Source organism: Coloeus monedula (assembly GCF_965178545.1).
Source record: "Coloeus monedula genome assembly, chromosome: 10".
Classification (NCBI taxonomy): Eukaryota; Metazoa; Chordata; class Aves; order Passeriformes; family Corvidae; genus Coloeus; species Coloeus monedula.
The window spans coordinates 13,826,987-13,846,535 of record NC_138790.1 but is presented as its reverse complement, the minus strand read 5'-3'; the positions used below and the strand labels follow the sequence as shown (position 1 = coordinate 13,846,535).

At 52.7% G+C, this 19,549-nt stretch overlaps 1 protein-coding gene across 1 annotated transcript in view; it reads right to left on the bottom strand.

Annotated features, from left to right (window-relative positions):
* The window catches only part of XXYLT1 (xyloside xylosyltransferase 1), a 33,691-nt gene that overhangs the window by 12,799 nt on the left and 1,343 nt on the right, over positions 1 to 19,549 (bottom strand). Inside the window, exons 2-3 of the mRNA XM_082288055.1 lie at positions 14,721 to 14,868; positions 543 to 675 (exon numbers count right to left, since the gene is read on the bottom strand). Of these exons, the coding sequence (XP_082144181.1) occupies positions 543 to 675; positions 14,721 to 14,868 (281 nt within the window). The remainder of the gene's footprint in view (positions 1 to 542; positions 676 to 14,720; positions 14,869 to 19,549) is intronic.

The following is a 19,549-nucleotide window of genomic DNA, read 5'->3' as shown; positions in this document are numbered from 1 at the left end:
GGTGGACTAAGGATCTGAAGAGCAAGGGACCATGAAGTCACCCTCATGCTTGCAAGACCAGGTCACCAAGAGCTGCCCATTCAAGAGTTGCTTCCCTGAGGGAAGCAAAAGGTGCACTGAGATCCCAGGGACCCAGAACCTCATTGTTGCCCAAACTCAACCCCTAGTCTCTGCAACACTCTCAGCCAAAACTTCTGAGCCCCAACACACAAACTGAAGCTCCAGAATGCAATTGCAACACCTCAGCAGGCATGGACGGGCAAACATGCCTCTAGGTATACTAGAGTCCAGGCATGGATTTTGGCACTGATGATCAGGAATTTGGCTCTGGAAGCCTTGTGAACAAGCAAACAAACCACAGCAGCACTACATGCTTTGCTCATACCAACTTACATATTAAGTCCCTCAGCAGGGATTAAAGCAGGTTCCCACTGCTTAAACCACTGCTCCCTAGGTTTTTTTCTGAAGAGCAATCTGAATTGAAGAGAAGACACCAGCCACCCACTGCTCACTCCCTGCTCCCCACAGGGAGGGGGCTGTACCTGTACACTGGTTGCATTTCCCTGGCAATCCCAACAACTGCTCCCTCCGGGAAGTTGTCAAACTCATCAAACAGGTCTCGGATGTTGGTCTTGTACTTCAAGTCCAAGTCTACCTGGATGATCCGTGTTATTTCTGAAAGCACAAAGAGGAAAAGTCAGCAATATAAGACAAAACTGTAACCAGTGATCACCAGCAGCTACTGGAGGAACTGCACCCAGTGAGGATTTGGTGCAATCGGCTCCATGGGCAAGACTCGACCAGCTCAGAGCAAACACAATTCAGCTGCAACCTCTGCATGAAGCAAACAAACTTCAACCACCATGAAGTATTTACCACTGTGTGTTGACTTCAGAAATAATTTCTGGTTACTCCCTCCTATCCACTCACTCCTTCCTTCCAGAAAACTGGTTTTCCATATAACTGACAAAAGCAAGAGGTAGCTTCAAACCAGCCTCTCTCCCTTTCCAGAAGCGCTTCTGCAGTGCCAGCCAGACCAAACCCCATGTTTACCTTCTGCTACCAACTTCATGAGCATTTTCCATCTCCAGCCCAGAGAGCATCCATCCCTGGCCCAACATACCAAAGCAATTTCCATCACAGACAACATCAGTCTACCACATGACACCTCCAGTATCACCTGCACAAACCCATTAGCTCCCAGCGAACTTGCCATGGGCTTCCCTGAGGAAGAGATTACACAGATTACAGCCCTCTGCCTGCACAGAACTGCTGGTGATCTGCAGCAGCCTAGAAGACTTTAATATTGCTGGGGGTACCCTCTCAGAGGCACGGGGGGTTGTGAAGACATGGAAGCATCTTCCACTTGCAGCGAGACATCAAGAACAAGGAGAGGCTGGAGGACATAATTCTCAAGGCTGGGCCTGAGCTCATTAACAGGGTCAGGCCCCTGCCCCAAATTTGTCCCAGTCTCCTCTGCAGCACACAGGACCAAAAGATGGAGATGCTGCTTGGGAGAGTGTGCAGATGTGCCTTGTCAAGACTGCTCATCCCAGGCAGATCTGGGGATGCTGCATGGAGTGCAGCAGGCCAAGTGCAATGCAGCAAGTGCAAACACTACAAGAGATCAGACCATCAGATGGGATCCCCCAGCCATGGGCAAAGCCATGGCCATTTTGTGGCTAGCGCAGCTCAGTCCTTCTCAGGGACTGCGAGTGGAGCCATCCCCAGGGCGTTACGTAACGCCCCTGCTATTTATATGTGTTATAAAAGCCAAGAGCAAATTGGCCAGGTTGCTTAGCACTCAGCACTAATTGGATTGTAAGGCTGTGTCAACCCGTTTTGGTCCCACTCATCATGCACAGATGCCCTTACAGTTCCCTGCAGGCTAGACCTGTCTGTCACCACCACTTCCAGAGCAATTAGCAAATCAAGCCCTCATCATTCCTCTTGCCCAGTACCTGCAGGCAGGAGGACAAGCCCTGCCTGCCCTCACCTTCTGCTGCCTGCGTCTGCTGTGCCTATGGGCAGGGCATCCCATCACACTGGTGTTGCTGGGGCAGTGCCCAGACTCCAACCTTCCCACCATCATGATTCCTCATCCCCTCACCCTGTCGTGCTCGGGACAGGCTGCTGGCTACTCCTGGCTGCTGAGAGCAGGAGGCAATTGCTCTGTTTTCAGCCCCCAAAACCACCACTGGAACTAGAGACCCAGAGGCACCGAGAGCAGCCAGGCACCAGCAGGTATCCCCCAGCACGGGAGTGCAGCTTTGCATTTTCAAACGTGTTCATTGCTTGGTGTTTGTGTTTTAAGCAGATGCTGGGCTGTACAGCAGCTCTGAATGTTTTGCAGATCTTGCACTAATCTGGGGCTCTTGGCAATTGGTCATATGTACCACATTGTCCTCATTTAAGAACAAAAAGGCCCTGTGAGGTTAAGCAAGAAATATACTGCTTACACTGCGAAGCACCCGAGCAGAAATATAAATCAAAGAGAAATAGTATCTAAGCTCCAACTTGGGTTGTATCTCAGTTTATTTTTTTAACATCCATCATGCTTTATCTGCTAAAGGGAAAGGCCATGCTCCCTTCAGCCCTCAGTACAGCAATCCTCAGGCCTACTGAGTATTTACCATCACCATAATCCTCTGTTTGCAAAGATTTAAAACCCAGGCACAGTAATTCACCACAGGCTAAAGCAGGTCTTGACCTGAAAGCTATTTCCCCCAGTCTTCTGAACTGCCTCGGAAATGGCCAAGCATATGAATCAGCAGAGCAGTGGATTTCTGCAATGAGGAACAAGATGTGTAGTATCCCAAATGCACCAATCCTCCCCAGCGGCCCAAACTACAGTGCGGCAAACCCCCAAATCCTAAACGCTACTGTACTTGAGAATAACCAGACTGGTCACAAAACTCCAGGGCAGGAAGACCTTGGACTTCCAGCACAAGCTCAGCTCCAGAGAAATGTGGGGAGCCTGAGCCCTACAAGGTACTGCTGAGGCTGGGAAGAGGGGATGGGATTCCCAGGGGCATCCCAGCACAACTCGCCCTGGTGCACAGCAGCCATATGATGCCTCATCAGGTTTCAATTAAATCAACTGTGAGGCACGTCATCTGATTGTTCTCTAAAATTACAGATGAACGCCAACTGCAATTCATCACAGCAGAGAAAGAAAGCTGAGCTTGGAGGAAGCTCCAATCCCAACCCTGCCCGCCCCAGCACCTCAGTGGGTAAAAGGCTCTGGAGGGTCCCTGTGCAACCCAGAGGGTGCTGCCCAGCCAGCTGTCCCCAGAAGCCTTGGCTGAGCAGGGAGCATGGCACGAGCACAGTTGCAATGCCAGGCAGGGATGCCAGCACAAGAAGCCCAGCATGGAGACACATGGTTTATTTTCACAAACACGCTGGGTTCTCCATCCTGCCCCTCATTAGACGCTTCTCATGTTTGGTTCCATGGGCAAGACAATGTTTGGTTCACCCCTGCACACTCGTCCCATGCTGTGCCTTGTGTTTCCCCAAGGAAACACTAAGAAGAAATTAGACCCAGAAAGCACCAAGTACTTTTTCTTTGTTTTAATTTTCCGAAATTTTAAAATTTTTTTGTTAAAGCAAGCATGAACTGCAACACTCACCCATAAGTGAGCATGGGTGACATTAAGCATCACTTTTCCAGATGCAGCTTGCACGCACAGATTAATGGCTGAGACGATTTCTCTGCCTGGGACTGGCAAGGGGCCAGGCACTAATATTTATGATGTATCATGCTCTTTTGCCCTTCTACCAAGCGCTTTGTCCTGGCTGCCATGTGGGGGTGGAGGAATCGCGTGCTCTCTTTGGCAAAAGCTGCTCACAGGGATCCAGCTGGAAACGTGGGAAAAGGCTGAGTGTTCCGCTCAGCAGTGAGTTTCCTAACTTTGCCATACCGAGTAGAACCCTCCACTCTGTTCAGCTCCAGCTCTTCCGGCCATGGCATGGAAAGGGGAGCTGTGCCAATCAAAGCAGAGATGGTCTCCATTAGTACTGACAGCTTTCCAGCACAGGTTGGCCTCATTTAAAGCTCATAATGTTTTACTGCAGCCTTGTATCAGCAGCCACAGCAGGGCTTTGCTCCAGGCTTGGCTCAAAACCTCCCCCCAGCCCTGTCCAGAGGAGAAAGGCCAGCTTCAGAGATGCCTCATCCCACATCCTCATCCAGTGAGGGGGCACAGGCCCTGCTGCCCCACATTCTCTACCAGGACCCAGTGGGGCTATGACAGCACACAGACAGGCACCCTGTCTGTGTGCTGAGGGGCATGACAGGTTGTCTGGATGCTCTGAAAGGCACCCAGGAGCCCCTCTGGCAGAAAGCGGATTCTCCAAGTCTGATGGCCCTTCCCAGGAAGCATGGATCCCAAAAACTGCCCTATGGCACAGCAGGGATAGAGCAGGCATGCAGCGAGCCAGGCCACCCCACCACTGGAGTGGCACTTAGGAGTAAATATGATCTAGATGAGCAACCTGATCCACCAGGTGACATAACTGTCCATGGCAGGGGGGATGGACACAGATGAACTTTAGGGTCCCTTCCAACCCAAACCATTATATGATTCTATGAAATTGCTCTTCCCAGAAATGCCAGGCAGGATCATGAATGGCAGCAGGGGGCACAGGGAGGAGGAGAGCTGCTTTGGCAGAGGTAGCCAGAGCTCTGGGGATGTCATGCAGCAAGCAATCAGCAGCAGCTATTACCCCTCCAGCCCTTTAGAAACTGCTGCCATTGTTCAAAGAAGCCTATGGATGGGCAGCCTTGAACCTGCCCACAGAATAGGACTACTTTCCCCTAAGCTGAGTCAAGAGGATGGACTCTAAGAAATGTAAATAGTGGGTTTATAACTACAAGACAATGGGTGGAGGGTCAGGTGAAGAGGAGGTGCAAAGAAGCAGGAGCCTGCATAGAGCAGCACAGGCTGTTCTGCAGCCAAAGTAATTTATGCTCATCCCAACAACTTTTTCTGTACAAGGGTCGCTTCCCTGGCAAAGCTGAGCACAGAGAGCAGAAGCTGGGCTGGGGTCTGAGTGCTGGCCCTGGATCCAAACCCTCCACTTCCATGCAAACCACACAGTCCTAGGCATCAGCATGCCACCACTGGCAGTGGAGAGGGGAAAGAGTTGTGTCCAGGAACTTAATAGTGAAATGCAATCACAGTACAAAGGGCAGAAGCTGTCCAGCAAACATTGCAGTCTAAATAATTGATAATTGAGCAGTGGTTTAATAGATGTAAAGTAGAAGCAAGAATCAAAACCTACTCTAAGTGCTATAACTCTCCAGCCCACTGACAGGCTCGTGTTGACACAAGCTCAGCCCCCTCAGAGTTAAAAATCCTGCCTGCAGCTGGTCTGGCAGAGGAGATGCTGCAAGCAACAGTGGGATAGCAGGAGGGAACAGGACACCACCCCACCAGGCTGCGGTGTGCCTGAATCTCACACACACTCCTGAGGCAAACACCTCTCACCAAGGCTGGTGGTAATTTGGCTCTGCTCCCACCATTCCCTGCACTGACATCTCCACCTGTCTCAACAAACCTTTTTTTAAGGACTAAAGCATTCTGATGCTCCATGCCAACCCAGACAGACTCCTCCAACACAGAATCATGGAATTGTTTAGGCTGGAAAAGACCTTTAAGATCATTGAGTCCAGCTGTTAACCTGGCACTTAGCACAGATCAGGTGGGAGCACCTTGACCTCCCCACACCTCCTCTGCATCCCAGCAGTGACTTTTGGGGCCAGAGACACCTTAAGAGATGACATCAACAGGGGCACTGCTGGGACTGCTGACCCAGCTGTGTGACCCAGGCACACCACTTTGCCTTTTCCCACGGAGCCAGCACCTGCCAGCCCTGCAACACAAGGAGGCAAGACCCTGCTCCATCCTTCAGGAGGCAGCATGGGCAGTGGCTGGGTGATGGCCTGGCAAGGGCTGGGACAGAGAGCTGCTCGAGGCAGAGCAGTTCAGAGACCCTTCTGTAGGGCCAGCAGCAGCTGCAGCCAGCATGGGTGACACAGTGCAGCCAAGTGACGGGAGTGTCCCCTGCTGGCTGCAGCTCTGGGTGTTGTGGGGCTGCAGCAGGGTGTGGGGAAGGCCAGGGGATGGCTGTGCAGTTTGCCACTTGACTTGGACCACCAGAAGGAAGAGAACCAAGCAACCAAAGCTCTCTGAGTTGGAGTCAGAAGGGGTGGGGATCTCAGGTCTGCTGGTCTACAAACGCCAGGAACACCTGAACAGTTTCCCCTCCACCTCTGAATCGCTTTGAGCAATGCTTTTTTCAGTCAGGTTTTTTAGCTGCCCCATAATGACAGGACAAGATCCCAAGGAAAGAAGGACCTGTGAAGGACCTGCAGTGACTTTTAAATGGCTGCCCTGGGTAATAAACCTCCTGGAGAAGGGCAGCAGCCGCCAGCTCCAGCAGGCAGTGTGCCTGCAGCAGCAACACGTGGATCCACAAAGCTGCCTGTTCTGGCTGTGAAACCAGGATCCTCCGCCCTCACTGGCTCAGAGAGACGTGTGGCCAAGAAAAACTCCACTCCCACAGCCAGCACCATGGCCAGGCATGGATGCAGAGTGGGTGACAGGCTCCAGAGGTCCCTGTGCAATTCAGAGGGTGCTGCCCAGCAGCAGTAGCCAGCTGTCCCCACAAGCCTCAGCTGCACAGGGAGCAGGGCACGAGAACAGCTGCAGTGCCAGGCAGGGATGCCAGCACCTCAACAAGCCCAGTGTGGAGGCACACAGTTTATTTACACAAACAAGCTGGGTTCTCCTGCCCTTCATTACAGGCTCCCTGGGTTTGGCTCACCCCCCCGCACTGGCAGCTGCCCCTGGCCACTCTCCCTGCTGCTGTCAGCAGGGCTGTGAGCAGCTTCCTCTCTGGCTGTGTGCTCCCCTGGCCAGCCCTTGTTTTCTCCACACACAGCCTCCCCTCTGCGCCCAGGATCAGTCACTGCTGCCTGCCCGGCCAACCTTGGCAGCACTGGAGAGCCTTGCCCAGAGGAAGCAGCCAAGGCAGCGGCACACGTGCACGTGTGCAAGCATGACATGGTCCTCAGAGGTTGCTCTCAGTGTGCTGGCTACTGGGGGGGCTGCAGTCCCCCTTCCCAGGACACGGAGCTGCTCCAGAGCCCACCCTCCCAAAAGAAGATGATGCTACAAAGCCCTGTCCCAGCAGAGCTTGCCAAGGTGCAGTACAGCTTACCTTTGAGCTGCATACTTCAACACAGATCCTCACATCTGCCAAGCAGCCAAGGGTCCCCTTGGCTCCTTGGGACAGCCCAGCAGCTGCCTGCCCATTAAACAACCTCCCTCTCTGCACACAGAGCTCCAAGGCAGTGCAGGAGGCGATGTGCCCCAGAGACCTGGCTGCTAACCAGGTTTCTGCAGCACTGATTAGGCACCCAACAGAGCAGAGCAGTGGCTGCAGCACATCAGCTAATCAGCCTATCAGCTAATAAAAAAATTAGGCTGTCTGCCGGAGACAGATGACAAATCATTGCTACCACCCATGCAGGGCAGGCACCTGGGTAAGCTCAGGGGTCTGGAGCAGCAGCAATGTTCCCAGGTATTGACAGCAGCATCACTTTGATCACCTTGGTCCACACCCTGCAGCCATCTCCTGAGGGAAAGGGAAGACTCAGCAGGAGACGGATGTGTTTTGTCCCAGGAAATTAATTTTTTCTGTGCGTCCAAGTGTCCCCTTGTAATTCATCAAGGTCTGAGGGACTAATATTTAGCAGTACTCAACACCTTGGCTCTTAACTGGACACCAAGGTAGCAACATCGCTAAGCACGCGATAGCTTTCAGGACAGAGCTGGAAATGCTGTTTGCCTTGTATTTAATATATACTTCTGCTGGGGGAGGAGTGTGAAAACACTTTTTGGAGCTGAAGGAAGAGCAGCAGGAAACCTTTTAATCAGACAAAATAAGGTTTGATTCCAAGTTGCAAAAAATTAAAAAGAGAGGATGGGAAGCTGTGAAGTAACGAGCAGGTGAGATGGAAAGGGAAACCAAAAAGAGATACAGGAGAATAAATTTTCTAGGCTCACATCCCAGTTAACTGCACACGCTGGGGGAAAGGGCTGCAGGCAGATTTTGTCCTTGTTTCTTCCTGCTAAGCTCTAATGAGCTATGGCAGAGCAGGGAGAGGTTGTGGGGGAGAGCAGCCCTGGCATCAACACCAGGTGACCCCAGCAGCTTCCAACCCTTTGGGGATGGGCTGGGGAGAGAGGAGGGCAGCACCCACCACAGCACTGGGTGATGAGACCCTGATGCTCCGTGGGGAGCAGGGGGAGCAGCCAGCCCTGGCCTGACAGATCTAGGACATCAAAAAATAATCGATGGTGGCACTGCAGCAAAGGGGCAGCCAGTGGAAATGATGAGAAGTGACACTACCCCCGGGGGCTGCGGGCCTCATTGGCCCCAGAGGCAGCAGTGCCACAGGGAAGGGGTCTGTGCCGTGACGCAGCACGCAGGGCGCTTCCAGGCACTTGCTGAGCAGCATCCGTGTCCCCCTCACCACAGCAGCCCTTTCTGATGCCTCCTCCACACCAGAGCTGGGGCCAATGCACTCTCCTGCCAGGAGAGGCACGTCCCACAGGCAGCCAGACGGGGTTAGCAGCTCATCTCAGCAGATGTGGACCCCTCTACAAGGCCACAGCCTCCGGTGTTTACCTGGGGTGGGTTTGTTCAGAGGTCTGCTGCTGCCTGCTCCTGAAAAACATCATGAAAACAACTCTCTCAGCAGAACAGGCTCACCCCAGCAAGGAACAATGGCTGGCACTGCTCTCCCTATTGCTCGCAAATTGATCACTCCAGCCTCTTCCCTCCCCATCACAGGATCTGACATAAGCGCATGCAGCCCAGAGATAGGCTGGGAAGGGAATCTGGATGTTTTTCACATGCTTGTGGTATGAAGAAGGGAGGGAGGCTATGAGAGCACATCAGAAACTATTAACACTCCCTCTATCCCTGTAAAGATGGAAACATTTTTGCCAGAAAGTAAATCCTTCAGCTACTGCAGCATCCCTTGGGAACTGCGGTTTGGGAGCACGTGGCTCTGGGGCCAACTCCCATGACTCCACTACAGACCCCAATTTTCTGTGCCTTTTCCCAACATCTCCCCATCAACCCTGAAGCTTTTGGGACACAGGCACTCTCCTCCCAGCGCTCTCCCAACAGCTGCATCTCTGCATTCCCTGATGTGGTGGGGCTCAGCAATGATGGCAATGCTCAGCTAGCAGGAAAGGATCAGGAGTGACACACTTTCAAAATGCTCACTTATTACAATTATTACAGTGATTTGCTGAGTTCTGTGGGCAGCTGTCCTGTGCACCAGGAATTGCTCCGCAGCTGACAAGAGGAAGAAGGGAGAGTGATGCCTCCCCATGTCCCTCTGCCAGGCTCCACCCCAGAGACCTCTGATGCCCTGTGTGACACAGGATGTGTGCAGCATAACTCTGCACATGGGTGCTGTTGAGGGGACATCACACATGGGCACCTGGCACCCCATGGGCAAGCAGCGTCCGACCCGGGCAATCCTGTGCTGTGATTCAAATAGCGCGGATGCAACGTTGAATCCTCATGCACACATCCCTACAAAGCAATCAACAATGTCTTCAGGATGCTGCCTGTGGGCTTTTCCAGAAGGACACTAGCAGAAGACAGTTACTTGTCACAGTATTATTCCCGTACACAGACTGTTTACCTGGTACCCCTGTGCTTAACCCCTTCCCCCAGCTCCCAGGCTCTCCACCTTCACAGCCAGTGGCAGGAGTGCTCCAGGTGCACAGGCAAAGTGCCCTGAGAAAGCAGAGCACCGCTCAGTGCATGCTCCAACACATCTCCTCGCTGGCCTTTGCCTTCCCTCCAGCTCTGCTCGGTGGGAAAGGCATAAGCTGATGTTCACAGAGGCCTCTGTCTCCGGGCTGGTACTCCCAGAGCAGACAAAGGCTGATATCAGTTTCGTGGGAGACCAAGCTGGAGCCAGCAGCTGGATTCTGCTGCAAGCAGACCAAACCCCAGGCGACTGGGGCTTGGTCATTATCAGGCTGCTTGGACAAACACCATTATAATCTGGTCTATGCTTAACAATCAGTACAGCTGTTGATAATGAGCTGGAGAAATTGCCTTGTTCAGAGGCTGAGGCCAGGGAGACCACTGGGCTTTCCATTGATCCTGATGTGTCACAGGCAGTGTCAGGACACCCGCTATGAAGCCAAAGGCACAGATCTCTGCTGGCAGTCACTTCCCCAGGCACAGTGCTGCTAATTCACCCACAGCAGCCCCCCCTGCTTCCTCCCACTACACCCAGCTGTGTCCCTCCTGGCACAGCTGGCAGCTCCAGGACACACTGAGGCTTGCTGTCCATCACACAGCTGTCCATGATTCCCTCATCCATGAGGCCTCATCCATGAGGCAGCCCAGCACCTACAACATCCTGCAGCAAGGAGCTCTACAGATCACCACACTCTTTTGAACACACTTCTCACCAACTTTGATGTCTCCCAGTTGTTGTACAAACTTCTGCCTCGTGTGGCTTCATGGACCACACCATAACCCCCTCAGCCAGCCCCCTTCCAGACTGGAGGGTCCCAGTCAGCCAGGCTTGTCCCACACAGAAGCCACTGCCCTCTCCAAACCTCTTTCATTTTTTACCAACAGACCATGTTGATATGCCATAAATTTCAGCAACACATAATGATCAGTTCCACTCTGTTCCCCTTCCTCATAGTTCCACATCTTTGTTTAGTCACACAGAAACTTACCCACTTCTCCCACTGCTGCTTAGTTTCCCTACAAGCCTCTGATGAACAGATTTACCAAATTCACCTGCAGAACAAGCTTCAGAGTTTTCAGGCAGCAAGTACCCAGGTGCATCTTCAGCACCTGGAAGATGCAGCATGCTGCAGGAGGGCTAACCTCACACCCAGTAGAGCCCGGGGGCCCTTTGCAACCCATGCTCATCTTCCCACCCTTCATCACAGCTTCTGCCTTCAGGCTGGGCTGGACAGTGAGAGAGAAACCCTGAGAACTCCCGCTCATGCTGCCAGGGGGGAGGAGGATGCTGCTACTCCCCATGAACACAGCCAGCTGTTTGTACCAGCCAGGAAACCCTGCTGCCTCCAATTTGTCAAATACCATCTTCAGTCAATTCTTCTAAATACCCTCACTCCATGTGAAGCACGGTACCATCAGCCAGGTTTCAGAGCCTCCCCTGAGCTAATGAACTCCACTCCTCTGTCCAAGTTGGCAGAGATAAGCCACAAAGCTGCCTCTGTATCATGTCTACTTTTCCCTCTGCTCCTTATTCTCCCACAGGGCCATCTTGCTGTAGCACCATCAGCAACACCAATGGAGTTGAACACTAAGTGGCAGTTTTCAAAGCTCTACCCAAGCTGCTGGATGCTGCTGGCTCTCCCTTGGCCCACCAGCTGCTGAGGATGACCACTTGTTAAACAACTTTTTTCTGAAAAATACCTGACTTGGGCCAAGAATGGCAGCCAAGAATTCCCTGGGGAGCTCCCAGCTTTCCCAGGCTGCCCTTCTGTCACCTCAACTCTTCCTCCCCTCAGTTGTGGTACCAGGAGTCTGTCTCCAGACCTCACCTGCCAGGCAGACCTGCCCAGCCATTACTCCTTCATGTATCCATAGAAGAGTGATAAAAAGTTTGCTGGGCCCCCTGCAGTTACACAGCTAAAATGCCAAGTGATAGAGGGATTGAAGCCAGTCAGGAAGGGAGAGGGCCCCTCTGGATGGGTACACTGAAAAGGAAAGTGAAAAGGCCCAGGTCTTTGTCCTCCCTTCTCCTCCTTGCACTGATCTGCAAGTCTCAAGACCATTTCATGCTGGCATTGTCCTCATCCTGGCAGCTCCTTCTAAGCCTGAACCTGCTTGTCTTCTCTGTGTAACTTTCCCATCAATCTTCTCCCCTCGCTTGCAGAACCATTCTGATGGATCAAGCCCCACTCCAGCTCCCCGGGCCTGGCCACACCACATTAAAATGGGATTTATGAGCCTCGAGCACAGACAAGAGTTATGCAGTCTGCACTTCTGCATGCTGCATACCAACTCCCCAGCTGGTTTAAATCAGATTAACTCCACTGATGTAAGACATTTAAGGCAAGAGCGTTCCATGATTTACACCAGCTAAGAAGCTGTTATATTATAACTTGGCAGCTGCAGGTTTTAGATTGAAAGTTTTTTGGGCAAAGATCCCAAGCAACAGTAAACGACAGAGCAGCTGAGTGGCAAACCTCATTTACCCTCAGTGCAATGTGCATGGAGCAAACATATGACTGAAAAAAGGCCCTAAAAAAATAAAAATAACCTGGTGTTCAGTTTCCAGTGCCATCGGTCTGCAAAGTCAATGCCCTGTCACAACCCATAGGCTCCAAACAAACCACTAAGTCATGATAGTGTGGAAATGCCTCCCTTCAAAAAATTATGTATTTGGTAAACTAAAGCCAGGCAATTTTAGTACAAAGGTTGCTTGCTACTGAAAAAAACCCCTATAGACTGATAAATGTAAATATAAATGAACACACCAGAGAGTTTAATATTCAGATCAGGGCCTTCATTTCTGCTAGAGGATGCTCAAGCTTCCAATCAGATCTGGATTCCACAAAAAAGTGGTGCTAATGCTATGGAGCCAGATGTGCTTGGAGAGATGCACAAAAAGACACAGCACTCAGGGCAGAATACAGCATTCAAGGCAGAAGAAATGGCAAAGAAATGCACCAGGAATAATGATAACACTGCTTGAAAAAGAAGGTTTGGTCCTTTCTGCTCCAGCTTTCCAAAGTGACTTCTTCAGACCAGTAGATATTGGCTTGTCAGAGTGAGGAGGTGTCATAGGTTAGCAGCAGAAGCCCAGCACCATTCTCACATCAACTGCAAGCCTGAGTGGGCAGCAGAGCTGCAGCCTTTCCTGATGCCTCCTCTTCGGTGCCGGCTGCACAGGGAGGGGGCCAGCAAGCCCCGCCAGCCCCATAAATCACCAGGCACCCAGCACAGTAAACCTGACCTCCCTTGCAAGGGAAATATAAATCAGCTTTACTAGCAGCTTCTGAAACAAAAACTAAACTCATGAAACTGTAAAAATGCCTTTTTAAACATCCTGTGCCCCAAACAGACCACTGAAAGCCCTGTCAGGCTGAGGGAGAGCAAACAAGCTTTCCAAGAGATGAGATGCCTCATGGGCTGATGAACTGAGAAAAGGCATTTAAGACTGAGCAGCTTCTTGCTGGCAGGCAGCACAACAGGGATATCTTTAGCACACAGTAAAGACAGAGTAGGGAATCAGGAGGAGTGAATTAGCTAGCATTAATACCATCATTTGTATGCAGTGTACTTCAAAGCACTCACAGTGCAGACAGCACCAGACACACACAAAATTACCCAAGTCTGAGGGAGAGCCAAGTACAGCACATTTGCTGGAGCCCACAGAGTAATGATCAGTGAGCTTGGATGGGACCCTCAGGGCCACCACTGCCCCTTTGTTTAATGAGCTAGTGTGGGATGGCCATGCAGGGAGGACAGGGGCAAGTCCACAAAGGACAAAGGAAGGTTCACAAAGCAGAGCAGAGGTAGGAGCTCCTGGGTAGAGCCAAACTGGGACAGGACTCAGCAGGGGCACGGGATAGGTGTATCTGCTCACATCTCAGCAAGAGTGCACCTGAGAAAGTCTGCAGGGAGTATTACAGCTGGGCAGAGGCTCCAGATGCCAAGCAAGCTGCTGGTGCCACCAGTGCTAGCCCTAGGAACATGCACACATGTGGGAACAGGCCACCATTGTATGACATCCACAAACAACTTTGAGAGGCTAGTCACCTCTTCCTAGGGCAGGTGTATGGCCAGGCAGGGTCCCAGGGCTCCTTGCCACCACTGCCACCCACAGCCTGCCATGCCCAAGGAGGACAAGTGACCAGCCCAGGAAGGGCTGCTGCCATCACTGGTGCGTCAGGCCAGCAAGGCAGCTGACAGGAAGAGCCCAGGGACCAGCACTGGGAATGGACAAGTAGGGCTGTAGGAGCTCCAGTGAAGGGGTTTGGAGCCCAAGGATACAACACCCTACTTGTGCAACCAAAGACTGGACAGGATGCTGGTTCCATGAGAGGCAACTGCACACAGCCATGGGGGAAAATGGCATCAACTGAGCCAAGTCCCTTCTGCCAGCTGCCTTTTTTTCTTGCAGATTTCTCGCTGTTTCTGCACTTGATAACAGCAGAGGCATAATAAGGAAACTTAAGTGATCAGTGGCTGTCAAGCAAAGTTTCCAAAAGCTCCCTAAAGTCAAGAGGCAAGACTCGACAACTACTCCCTGCTGATGCTCAAGAGTGCACAGTTACACCACAGACACAGAGCACTTCTTTCTGCTGACACCCCAAGGGGAAGGGGGCTGTAAACACACACAGAACAGGCCTGCTTGCTCCTGTCTCACCTCTCCTACCATCCCAGGGCATAAGGGCAGGGCCAGCTGCCATATGACAAAGAGAACCTCCTGTCACTCATGCCAGTGGAGACCTGCATGTGGTCTTGGACTGATGGGTCCATCACTCTGCAGGAAGGAGGAGAATCCCAGGAGACCACCCCAAAAGTTTATTAACTTTGTGTTTCAAATAGCACCGGATAACATCTCTGTGCAGAAGAGAAACAGAGCCTGTGTTGCTGGAGGCAGCACAGCAGAGACCTACCTTTGGGCATGATGCGATGCATTGCAACTGACAGGAAGAAGATGGAGTCACTGTAGTAGGTCCCCGATCCAGCGCTGAAGTGTCTCTGCATGGCCTCAACGATGGGAAACAGCTTTTCTGTCAGCTCATTCACATCATGGACTATTACCTGGCAGAGACACCAGAAACACTGCTCAGCCGCCGCTTCTGGGGACAGGCCCAGCTCCAGCAGCCCTTGCTCAGCCCCAGCCAGCACAGGGCGAGGGGGGAGGCTGTTAAAGCACAAATAGTGCTGGTGGCACTGCAGCTACACAAAGGGGCCTGGCTGCACATCCTCTTGACGCATCCTCTTGACACAACAACCAGTCAAGTGCAGGGAAAGCAGGGAAGGACTTTTACATCCATTTCGTGTAAGGTGAGCAGAGACTTGAATCCTCTCACACAACCAAGTGTGCTCCATGTTTTGGGGTATTTCTCTGGTCTGTTCCCACCGCCTGATGCAAGCACTTATCTGGTCTCCCATATGGAGTGCATCAGAAGAGGTGACAGTTTGCTCCAGGCTCTGGTATCCTGCCGATTAGAGCCAAGCCAGACCACGTCACTTACCCTGAGGACCAAGGCTTGCTCCCTGATACAGAGGCAGGTTGTGACAGGGCCAGGGACACAGCCCGGATTTCCTGCTCCTCAGCCCGGCATGGAGGCAAGCTCTGCAGCACGTCCTGTCAGGGCTGCAGGGGGAAAGGGAGGACAGGCCGCAGCACGCTGATGAAAATCCAAACATCAGGAACTACAGCAGTGCCAAGCAACTTCTGTAGATGAATCTCAGCCTGCCTGTGCTGGAGCTTTGCTGGTGCTCAGCCAGCACTGCTCTGCATCCCCCAGCCCTGCGAGAGCCCATGCACCAGCACGGCCCTGGCACGCCTGTGCCAGCCGTGGCTATGTCCCAGAAACAGGAGCAACCCCAAATGCACCTTATCAGCTACTGAAATTTTACAAGCTTCAAAGTCCAATGAACAGGAACTTTCATGCAGCTCGTTATACCCACAGAAGGATACAGGTCACTGAATCACAAAAGATAATGAGAGGGATTTTGAGGATAATTAGGAGAGATGAGGGACATGACCCCGGTGCAGATAAGGGGGAGTGCAGGAACTTGAGTGTGGAAACTCGAGGTCGTGACGCCTTCTTCAGGTCAGGGAAAGCAGGAAAAGCCTCGTTGGAGCTAAAGTCCAGCGAGGACATGACATTGCAGCAGTACTTGAATTTCGGATAGGGGAACCTATCCTCCTTGTTTGCGGGATGCCAAGACACTTCCACAAGTTGGCCCTGCCCTCAAAAGGGAACTCAAACCACAGTCTTTGTAGGTCCTTTTCAACGGTTCTATGGTGTCACTTCTTTTCCCTACTACAACTTCATCTGCTTAAGAACAAGGAGCCCTGCACTATACATTTAAAACATGCAGGATAGAGCATTTGCTTTTTAAAATTTTTTTTTAATTAAAAGAAAACCTAAACCAAGCCAAATGCTTCAGAGGAGAAGGTGGCTCTGAGCCTGTGCTGGTGCAATGACCATCCTCTCTATGGGGTGCACAAGGGACTGCTTCAATGCCCAGCAAGGGGGGTGCAGAGATGGAGGCAGTGAGCAGTCTGGAGGTTGTTCCTTCCACAGCCTTTTACAGAACACACTGCCCAGACCAAAGTGCTCTCATAGCAGAGAGGAGCTCGCTGGAAGCGGGCCTGTGCTCGTGGCACTGCAGTATGCTGAACATGAGGTGATGGGCCTGTCCTGGCACTGGCCAGGATGGCTGAGCCCACGGCAGGGCACCACTGGAAGACCAGCACAGCTGAGTCCCTATGGCCCTGTCCTGGGGAGGGCACCCTAAACACCCACGCTTGGCCCCGGCCCTTGCCATCAGCCAGGTGCTGTGGAGCCCTCATGCAGGCTCTGTGGCCAGCACGTCCCTCGGCAGGGCGGCCCCACTGCTGCTGACCCGGCTGCTGGGCTCCGAGCCAAGGCCTGCAGCAGAACAGCAGGAAAAACACAGAACAACATGTACCAGGAAAGTGCATTGGGAGAGCTCATCAGGAGCCACACCTGGCTTTGGATAGCACAGCATAGCCCCCAAGACACTGCAGGGGAGGAAACTCTGTTACCGGTACCATCAGGCAGCACCTCGCCCTGGCCCTGCCGAGCTGCGTGGTTGGTTGTGCCATCGTGGTGACACCGGCTGTGACGAGCAGGACAGCAGCCACCCCAGGTGACCAAACAAGCAAGCCACCACTACTCTCCAGGTGTAAAGACACTGACAGCCTGTGCATGGAACTGAGCACCACCAGCATGGGAATGTACTATGCTCTGCTCCCAGCCCAGCTCGGCACGGGCAGCTTTGGGGTCTGGCTGGACTGGAGAAGCATGGAAGAGAAATACAGCACCTGTAACCAGCCTTCTGCATCCAGCAAAGGCAGCCTGAGGTGTGTACAGTACGTAGGAAAGGGGGAAAAATGTCAAACCAACTCCAGTCACCTCTGAAGTGAGCACACTGCCAAGCACCAGTGGACAAAAGTTATGGGAGAGATACTCCTGAAACTCCAGACACAGCATCATCTGCCTTCCGCTCCTGCCAAAGAAAACAGGAAAATGTGTCTTTTGCCCACCCATTTGTACTTCTGCAAAGCAAACTCCTGAACAGCTGAATTTTCTCCTGTAGCCACAGGCCAGGTTGCCTCTCTGGGACTGTGAGGGCTTCCTCCCTTCTCACTGCTGACTTTAGCACAGCTTGTTGATCTGCTGCTAATTTTGTACTTCATTATTTATTTGTGTAACAGCTTTTAGTAAATCCCTGTAGCTAAATCCGACCACATTTGCTGAGGACATTAAGAAAAGTAAGTTCTAGGGGTTTCCTGAACAAACACAGTATTATAAACACACGTCCCGCACTGATAAAAGGCCCTTTCTATTGATTCACTAGGAAAAAACAACCTGCATTTCTTTTCCCTTTAACTTTCCCTCCTTTCCCATGTCGGGTCTCCTCGCAGGTCTCCACAAGCACAGAGTGTTGTTACAGCCACCCAAGCAACCACCCCAGCAGCATCCTTCGTGGGGCTCATCTGAACAGGGAACCAGGATGAGTAGAGAGCCGAACGTGTAGTTCGTATTGCGGCAGGGAAATGGAATCAATAAGCGATAGGAATCGCACAAGGAGTCACAGCACACAGCCTGGAGTGGCAGGAAACGGGGCGAGCGGGGGCTCTCTGTAAGCAGTGTCGGCCGAGGCCGGCCCAGGCTCGCTGCCGGGCACCTCCCGCTGGCCAGGGGGCGGGAGAGGCTGCAGAGATGCCCCTGCCACCCGCGTGCGGGACACGGTCTCTGCGACTGCTGCCACAAAGCCCCGGTAAGAGCCCCCACGAGGCCCCGCACGGGCAGCACGGCCGCGGGCTGGCTCCTCCCTCCGCCTCCCGGCCTCACACGCGGAGCACGAGCTCCCTCTGCTGCCGCCGCCCGGCCGCGACCCCGGCGGCACAGCTGGGACACATCTGCACAGCCGGGACACATCTGCACAGCCAGCGGCAGGGGTGACGCCACGCAGCGACTGCCCACGCCCGGACAGCCCTGCCCTGCCGGGAGGGTCCGGTGCCTACGCTGCTGCCACGCACCCACTGCCTGCACCCCACAGCCCCTCTGCGCTCACTCTCTGCACACTGGCCCTGGGCTCCAGCCGGCTGCTTCAGTCTCCAGGAGACTTTGAAAGTTACCGAATCTGCCTAGGGAGAGAGAAAAGCTGCCCACAACCTTCCCCAAAGGTTACGATCCATGTCTGACTCTGGGCTTCACTCTAACAGAGGAACCAACTGATCCCAGCTTTGCCAGGATGTGAGGGCAAGGGCAGTTTCAGAAGCGGGGCCTGAATCGCTTCCTCATGAAGAAAAAGTTCAGGGGGTTTTATCAGTCCTGTCTCAGTGCCCCCTGAGCACTTTATCAAGCATTATCTCTGGGCCTGTGCTAGGAAGACAGCGTAAGAACCAGGAGAGTGCTCAGCACACACCAAGAAAAGCAGTAAACAAGAGGTCTCAGGGTGGAGAGGGGTTACTGCTGGAGCTACTTGAACATCAGTATCAATCACCTTCAACAATTAACAGCGGTACCGAAAGTCCAAGGTAGGCAGAAGTTCCCTCCTGGTAAAGAAGAGGAATGGGGTAGGCTACAGCAAGAATAAAGAGGTGCTGTCATCTGCTGGTATTCCAGAAACTGGCACAGGATTAGGGGCAAGGCTGCATGCTTGAGAAGCAGAACAGCTTCTGCTCTGTACCTAAAAGCAGAGAAACGACTGATCCAAATCATAGTGCCAACCATAGGCTAGCCAGTGAAATCAGGATACATCGGGGTCTGCCAGGAAAGAGGGAAGAAGCTGTCCCACTGAGCAGATCTCAGTGAGATCTCACCTGAGTCCTCCAGATCATGCTGCCTGCTTAGACCCAGGAAATCAGTTCTGGTACCAGACACACTCCAGGTTTCACTGTGACTCCACAGGCACCTACAGACAGGGGCTCATCCATAACAGACAAATCACTTTATGCCTCTAACTCCAACTCCCAGCCCATGTTGCCCTGGAGAAGTGAGGCTGGCAAGGCTGCCCGAAGGGAAGCTTCTTTCCCAGAGGAGCAGATGGCAGTAAGGCAGCCACACATTAAGGCGTGACAGCAAGGGATGGAGACACCATGGTGGCCTGGGAGTCCTCCCACTCCAGGGGGCATAATACCACAAACCTGAGCTGCACTGTTGCGCCACATCAGCACTGCACCATCATGGGGCAGTCAGTCCACCCCGCTGTGGAGTGCAGGAATCCTCCTGAG